The 8,071-nt window shown below is 38.0% G+C and overlaps 2 protein-coding genes across 4 annotated transcripts in view; both read right to left on the reverse strand.

Annotated features, from left to right (window-relative positions):
• Nucleotides 1-1,692: 1,692 nt before the first annotated feature.
• On the reverse strand, nucleotides 1,693-6,839 carry elovl7a (ELOVL fatty acid elongase 7a). 2 transcript variants are annotated; one of them, XM_054610399.1, is made up of 8 exons: nucleotides 6,691-6,839; nucleotides 4,428-4,518; nucleotides 4,127-4,317; nucleotides 3,488-3,568; nucleotides 3,261-3,317; nucleotides 3,006-3,111; nucleotides 2,770-2,906; nucleotides 1,693-2,646 (listed from the first exon to the last, which is right to left on the reverse strand). In XM_054610399.1, exons 2-8 carry the CDS (start codon nucleotides 4,489-4,491, stop codon nucleotides 2,398-2,400), a joined length of 885 nt encoding a protein of 294 aa, XP_054466374.1. In that variant the 5' UTR covers nucleotides 4,492-4,518; nucleotides 6,691-6,839; the 3' UTR covers nucleotides 1,693-2,397. The 2 variants fall into 2 exon arrangements, with proteins under 2 accessions (XP_054466374.1, XP_054466372.1); XM_054610397.1 differs by having other exon boundaries at nucleotides 6,614-6,745.
• A 203-nt stretch (nucleotides 6,840-7,042) lies between these two features.
• Nucleotides 7,043-8,071, reverse strand: part of ercc8 (excision repair cross-complementation group 8) — a 12,416-nt gene continuing 11,387 nt past the window's right edge. For both annotated transcript variants that reach the window (XM_054610750.1, XM_054610749.1), the window contains one exon: nucleotides 7,043-7,800. In XM_054610750.1, coding sequence (XP_054466725.1) covers nucleotides 7,735-7,800 — 66 coding nt within the window. In that variant the 3' untranslated portion in view covers nucleotides 7,043-7,734. The remainder of the gene's footprint in view (nucleotides 7,801-8,071) is intronic.

Raw genomic sequence — 8,071 nt, forward strand, 5'->3', positions numbered from 1 at the left:
CAGATTAACAGCAGCTCGTACTGGTGAAAATAGCTTATTACAGTCAGGTCAAAGCATCACTTGGTTATTGAAAATATGTTTTTCATGAAGTAAGCATGGACTCTAGAGTTGCACAATTTGAATGTATTTGAATTAACAGGAATACAAGGGGAAACTGCTCAGGCTTTATTGACCATGTTATATATGCTGATAGAGACTAACCATATATTTGTCAAATTGCCCACAATGTGAAATGTGCCATGTGGTGGTGAGTTATTTAGCTAGCAAGTTAAATAATCGGGAAAAGTACTTCGGAAATGTTGACAACATGGGCTGTGTGCAATCTTTAGGTTTGAAGCAAACAACTAATTATTAGAAGATGTTTCACAATACAAAATGGACATTGAATTGAAACTACTACATTCGCATGCTTAATCAAGCTACATCCCACATGTTAACAGGCACCTAGCTAAAAGGCGTTACGTTATAAACCATGTACTTTGCCCAAGGATATCTGAAATAAATATATCCACTCCAGTAATACAATCAAAACACACCTGAAAGCATTAAGCCCTTTGGGTCAGACACTGCTATGGTCATGTGGGCTGCACATGTGATGGGACAATGCAATCCAATTTTATTCCTAGTCACTCAGGGGTTCTGGAAATGTATCTGTACATGATGGAAGAGTGTGCTGCTGAACAATGCATGGTTCCAGATGGGAATACTTACAAAAAAAAATAAAAAATCCATAAGACTTTATGTGCATTAATCCCCAAATAAGTTAATTATTTAAAACAAATGTAAAATGTACAAAAGAGGCAATATCAGCGCCATTCACTTGTAGAAAGGGTAAAATCTCGTAAAATTGACTTGGGGTTCAATTTTAAATCTGGTTTCGACAATATTCTGCCTGCTAATCTTTTATTTGCAATTATTTTGTCCAAGTGAGTTGCACCAACTTTTCAAAACAAGTTAATAAAAAAAAAAAAAAAAAAAAAAAAAAACTTCCACAACTCAATTAAAAGAAAAGCAAAAGAGACATTTTTTAAATGTACATTGATCATTTATTCTCATATAAATACATATAAAATACAATATAAACAACATCTCTTCACATCATTTTTTTCAGTAGACTAACAATTATCAGTAGGGACCTGACAAAGAATTGTAAAAAAAAAAGTCCCCCCCCCCCCTATTTGTATGCAATGTATAACTTTAAATATTTAGTGTCAACTTGGATTTGCACCTGAATAAAAAAAAAAAGGTGGAACTCTTTCCACATCAAGCTCAAGCCTGTGCTCTAAAGTTACCAAAGGAGCAGAGTGTTACATTCACTTTTTTTCAGTTTAAGATCATCATAACTCTGATATAAAACTACTCCACAGACCTCAGTCCAAAAGGCACTACTCGTCTCCGGCCATCTGAAGACATCATTAGCCGCAAAAGTTCAACACATGAAGCAAAATACTTCTTTTTTTTAAAAAGCAGGCAAGGGAGGCTGCTCCTGTTTTGTCTGAGAGGCTTAATAGTGAATCCAAGTAATTGTGCATATTGAGTTCCTGTAATACAGTGTTATGTTGCAATAAGTAAAACTAACTCAAGCTCTGGATCCTACAAGAACCCCAACGGGCTGTCAGCCTTCCACTCCGGCATCTCTGTCACATCCTCGCTTCATAGGAGAATAAGTTAACTCTACTTTATAAAAGCTAGATCTTTTCACCAAATGTGTGTACCATCAGCAGCAGTGCGACTCAACCATAGAGAAGTGGGTGTGCATATGTGATAGAAACTAAGAAAGAAAAAAAAAACCTGTTCTGCATGCATGTAACCATTGGACAACAACAACCTGAACAGGACAAAAAATATATTGACTCAAAAGTCAGCGTAATTATTATTATTTTTGGGCCAGGTGAAATAACAAACTTTTCAGTGCACAACTTTAAAAACCCTGAACTGGGTTTCCTAAAAAAGACCTTTTCACATTAAGATCAAGTCACAAAAGTGAAAATTATCTCAGCATTACAAGCTTTTTTGAGGAAGCCCAGTTTGAACGTATAGCTGAGGGTCCCACAGTCTTACCATAGGTGAAGCCCTATAGTCAGTGTGAATAGTAGAGTTGACTTTTTGAAATATTTTAAAACCATACTGTTGTAGAAAGGAGGGATATTTGGGTACTTCCATAGCAGAACTTGGGCTTTACCTTCATTGTAAACAAAAAAAACCAAGATAAAACCCTTCAGCTTGAGTCGATAAACCTCTTAAATATAGCTTGTGTCAAATTGCAAAGATTGTCTTTCGCAGTTGCAAGTAGAAAACCAATCAGAAGATACAGTCCAAACTAATTGGAGTTGAATCTCAGATGCATCTTGCTAACATGAATGAGGCCAAACCCCGACACCCAAGCAGAGGCCTGCGTCACTCTTCTTTGTCGTGACTGGCGTTCCCATTCATAACTCCGTTGCTGTGGTGTTCCCATGTCTGATTCTGCAGTACTTTAGGCAGCCTCTTGCCCTTGGTGTAGGCGTGGTACCAGAAGTTGAGGAAGAGGAACAAGAAAATCAGGCCGTACGAGCTGATGATGTAGACGAAGATGGGGAACTGGTAGGAGCAGTCCTTCAGGAAGAAATACTGGGAGATGTGGCTGGTAACGATAACAAACTGGATCTGGGGAGCAACAGAGAAAGAAGGTTTGTTCAGTTGTCAAGATTTCACACATTAACACTTTTGAGATCACAAGATATATATATATATATATATATATATAAAAAAAAAAAAAAAAAAAAATACCAGCTGGATCGTAGTGAGGTACTTCTTCCACCAAAGGTACTTCTGATATTTGGGGCCCATAGCAGTCAGGCCGTAGTACGTGTACATGATTACATGGACGATACAGTTAAGCAGGGCGTGAAGTGTCCCCATGCCGCCTGAAAATAGGGAGAATGTCACAAAATGTCATACGAAATGAATGCAAGGTCAAACTCTAGCTTCAACAATTAAAAAAAAAAAAAAAATAAGACTCCTACCTGCAGAAAAGCGGACACCAAACCACCAGGTGAAGGGCATGATCGAGTGATGGTAGACATGGAGAAATGTCACCTGACTATTCTTTTTCCTCAGCACAAAGAAGACCTTGAAGGAAAATAAAACACCATTAATGTAATGATTTAACTGATTATATTACCGGAGTAATGAAATACAGAGTCTGGTTCAACACAATACTTTAAGGATATGTATTGAACAGACAGTGCCAAATGCCCGACAGTGATTTTGTCACTTACCGTATCCAACATCTCAATGAACTTTGAGAAGTAGTAGAGCCAGCATGTTGCTGCCATCTAGAGGAGACAGTAAATAATATTTCAGCACTGGTTCTTTAGAAGAAAAAAAAAAAAAAAAAAAAAAAAAAAGAAAAAGAATAAAATATTCCACCTCTGTTAGTACATGTTCTATGCTAAAGTTAATCAGATGTTGCGTTTAAATCACAATCTGTAAAGGAGTGGCTTACCCTCACACCCTGTGGTGAATCAGAGTAGTCGACTGGGTCACAGCGGAAAGAGTATCCTGTTCCCCATCCTGACATCACAAACTGAAGAAAACAAGAGCGTGGTGACTAACAAGTAACTGGCAAGTAGCTTTTTATTAAGCTTTTAATTTGTCTCAGAATCTTTCAGTTTTTATCTAAACATGGTGCTGTTGGCTTAAATATCCAATGCAATACTCGTAAGCAACACTCTGTTGAGGTAGTATTTCACAGATTAAAATGAATCATTCTACAAAAGAAAAAAAAAAAAAAAAAAAAAGGTGGTTGGGATACTGATTACATTGAAAGCAGTAGATTAATAAAATTAAGTAACCTGATTAAGTAATGTGAAAGTTACCCAGCATGTGCACAATACAATGCATGAAGGGAAAAACACCTGCAGATCTAGTTTGACCTCACAAAGTCAAGATAAAAAAAAAAATATATATAATAGTATTGCACAAGACTGCTGGCATGAGACTGATAGACTGATGGCATGCATTACGGCTTCTTTCCTGAACAATGAACCTAACGACGCAGGAAGTACTGACTGACTCTACTATGTGGATTTCAGCAGCACACATTTCATTTTAACCGACTGAAACAAAAGACAACATGACTCACCTCATAGCACATGTAGAGCGAGAGAGCAACCACACCGAAGTTGTAGACTATGAGGACTCCTTTGAGGTCGAAGGCTTTGCGGTTCTCCATTATCCGAGGCCCCAGCGATGTGACGAAGTAAATGTACGCCGCGATGATGATGGTTTGGGGGAGAGGAGACGACATAAGCAACCAGCTCGCCGTCCGCCTGTCTGCAACACAAGATTGTCGTCAGGTTTGAGAGATCAACAAGGGTCTGCTTCAGAGGATTTTAAAGTTACTAAATGTACCACAAAGTCATCTTGAATGCTTAAAGATTTACCTGCATTTTGGATGAACTCATCGTAAATGAGTGCGGCTGAGGACTTTATATTATCGTATTCCATTTTCGGAAAAAGAGGGCTGCAATTTTCCTAAAAAGAGCAAAGACAGATGTAAGAAATTCAGTTTGGACCAGACTCAAGGTCACTGGCATTTGGGTCAGGTAAAAAAAAAAAAATAATAATAATAATAATAACAATAATAAGTCAGTGATATTTGTATTTAGGATCATAAATTTATATTAAAAAAAAAAAAAAAAAAAAAAAGAAAAGAAAACTCGTTAGGTGTATTTTTTATTTAAAAAAATAAAATAAAAAAATAAATATAAAAATATAAAAAGGTTACTCAGGTTCACTTTCATTATGAAATTCCAACAGGAAGCAAGTTTCCCCAAAGCTACTGCTGCAAAACTTCCCTAAAACAGACATCACAGTTTCCTCCACATGCAATCAGTCCCCCCCCCCCATTTTCAATGGAATTTTACTATCTGAACTGTGCTCATCAACTCAGTATAGTGGTAGAAGAAAAATCCCCATGTGTACTGCCATGGCTGTAAGACTGGAATGTATAGGGGGGGGGGGGGGGGCAAAGACCACTCAGCCATTCTTTGCTGGCCTCCTTGAGCATCTGAGGCAGACAAAGCAAAGAGTGTACAGGGAGTACAATGAGTGGCAGTCAGTGTCTGGTTTCAGAGAACGAACAACAATGTACGCATGGATAATGTCTATAGAATAGTTAGCATAGTCCATGTTTTCAAAAGGACCTTGTGTCATCACAGAAGTACGCTGCCTCGACGTTGTGTTTCTCTATTGGAAATGCTTTACAATAGTTAGCAGGGTATACTGTAAGCAAGCAGAAATTATTTGGCAATGATGTTAAATGACGTTTTAAAAAACAGTTCCAATGCTTTATAATTACACACTTTGCAATGCTGCTAGTATGCCACCAAGCTTAAACTGGCATCATTTTCTAAACTGAAGGTAAATGGGATGAAATGACCTCAGTGAGCCTGTCAACAGCCCTGCAGTCATTAATCATGACCCAACAGTAATGGTTCAGGAGTTTAAAATGCCACCCACATGTGACAATGTGTAGACGCGGGTGGTGTCTGGCACAGTTACAGGGTCGCTATCAGCTCCCAGCAACTGGCTTGACTGGTTTTTGAGAAGAGTCCGAATCTCAGGTGGTTTCATTTTGAAAAAACAAAACCGATACTAAACAAAATCATCAATTTAATACATCTGGATTATTTTTGTTTCTAGAAAGACATTGGGCCATTTGTGAGGGTCTGTGAGTTGATGGATATGAATAAAATGCATCACCTCTAGTCTGCCAACCAGTGCACATAGGACATAACCCTACATGACTGGTTTTCAAGGTGTGTCTACCTGAATGCAACGGGAACAGGGTTTCAAGTCTATGGGTGAACGGTTAAAAAAAAAAAAAAAAAAAAAAAAAAGAGGCATGTCTATCTGGAGTTTCCACACTGACTAAGACATGGCAAGCATTGACACGTCAATTAACGTTATAGGGAGATCCTGATGTAAAGACTGCTCCTCCCATGGCGCACCCTCATATGGTGGACCTTTAATGTCAGCTCCCACATTTAACAAAAGATTAAAAAAAATAAATAAAATTAACAATTGGATGAATCTGAGCACATTCAAAATCCTCCAACAACTTAAGCAGACTTATTTATGTTGTGAAAAAACAGGATAAAAAGCCATGAATGCGTCGTTACATTAAGATATTAACCAGCCATACATTTTAAACAAAATACACAACATTAAAGTTAATTATATTGTGTATAGAAGATTTAAATATAAACTCTTTCCTATGTTCAGTTAGTTAGTGAACCATTAAGGCATCAAAATTATTTAATTTTTTTTTTTAGCCAATGTCAAATACATTTACATAACAGTATCGCTTTAGATCCCAACATGTGCCCTAGTTGATGAGGACCAGGTGAAACAATTATTGAAAAACGGGTCTAACAGCTGCCAAGCAACACACAAAGACAGGAACCGTTTCCGTAATCACGGGCACGCTTTGGCATCAACACCGGTGTTAGCAGATTTTTTTATTTTTTATTCGGGTAATTCTTTTTTTTAACTTTTATCTTCGGGTTGTTTTTAAAATCAGTTAACTCGGATTCAGTTACGAAAATAAAAAACACTGATTGCAAACCTTTAGCTGCTGCTGCTGCCAGCTGATGAAAATCCCTGTGGTCTTTCAAATTGTCTATATCCACAATCCCGGCTCACCTGCCGATGCCCTACAGGTGTGCCTCCTGTTCTGCTCAAGCGCTGACACTGCGCGAGCCCCTTGCTTCTTATGGGAGCCTCCCGGGGGCGGGGTCTGCTCTCCAGCAAAGCTTCCGCGTTCGCTGATTGGCCAATGCGTGGTCCAGCAGTTCTAGTTCATGCTTGAGTGATACCTCATCGAAAGCTATGTCGAGATTTTGTAATAGCAGATGATATTCTCCTTGCACGTACTTAATTGGTTTCAGTACACACAAAAAAAAAAAAGGGATCAGCATTGCTACTGTTTTTTTCCACAGCCTCCCTAAAACCGCAGTAGGATTACATCGGTAAGTGAGAGACATAAAGTGGCATCCAAAATGCTTTTATGCAAAACATACCAGATTAACAAAAACATTGTACAATTCAAGACACTTAAGGTCATTTGTTGAAAAGAGCTGACAGAGTAACACTATCTTGGATATAAGTAGTGTCGTAATCAAAATAAATGTACTGAAATGCAAGAAATAATGGTACATCACAGAAGATAACAATGTTGATGTGTTTTTGTTATTTGTTTTCGGGAGTCAGTATTAAACCCAATTGGGGTTCCAGGTGTCCTCATGGTAGTCATGGCAATATGTAAAACAGTGATGAGAGGGAGTCAGAGAGAAAGGTTTCATCATCACTCCTAGGCTAGTTTCAGGGGTGACAGCAGTACTTGAATGCATGGTGATTCCCACCTGAAGACTATGGGCAGTCTCCTCTTGAAACTTACTATGCACACCAAGTTGGCCATATATGTGCAATGCAATATTAAAAAAAAAAAAAAAAAAAAATCATAAAATTGTGCATGTATAAAAATGTACAATTCCTCACACAATTCATTTTCATTTAAAGGCCTTCATCTTTGTCTGCAATGATGAAACAGGAAACATTTCCCTAAACCCACAAATATCTTCACAGGTGTCCCATACCATGATTAACTTTTCAATTTTTCAAAAGGGAGTGTGCTCATTTGCATGGTCTGTGTATGTCCACTTTGTCCGCACATGCAAAACGCCAGAATTAATCTTCATCGCTGCTCCATGCATCCTGAAAGGCAGGGTTCACTGAAGACTGGTCTCCAGCAGCCTGTAAGGAATCAAGACATTCAGCTCAATGTCATGTCTGAATTAAGATGCACCACATAACACATACACACAGATCGCATGGGTATGAAAACTACTGTTTATCTGATAAATGTACCAAGTAGTTAAAATGTGATATGAACTACTAGAATGTAGAAACGGAGATGACGGAGTTGTGAAGTGATGACTGGTTAACTCAAAATGTGCTGAGACAGCTTATCTATGATCTCATTTGTGCCATGAAGACAAAAATAACACTCCGATTGATATCCACA

The sequence above is a fragment of the Anoplopoma fimbria genome, chromosome 13 (assembly GCF_027596085.1).
Source record: "Anoplopoma fimbria isolate UVic2021 breed Golden Eagle Sablefish chromosome 13, Afim_UVic_2022, whole genome shotgun sequence".
Taxonomy (NCBI): Eukaryota; Metazoa; Chordata; class Actinopteri; order Perciformes; family Anoplopomatidae; genus Anoplopoma; species Anoplopoma fimbria.

Coding starts and splice junctions, on each gene's coding strand:
- elovl7a (XM_054610399.1), bottom strand. CDS start 4,491: ATGGAATACGATAATATAAAGTCCTCAGCCGCACTCATTTACGATGAG. Junction 3,318..3,487: donor ATTCACCACAGGGTGTGAGG/GTAAGCCACTCC, acceptor TGTCTCCTCTAG/ATGGCAGCAACATGCTGGCT. Junction 2,907..3,005: donor TGGTGTCCGCTTTTCTGCAG/GTAGGAGTCTTA, acceptor CCCTATTTTCAG/GCGGCATGGGGACACTTCAC.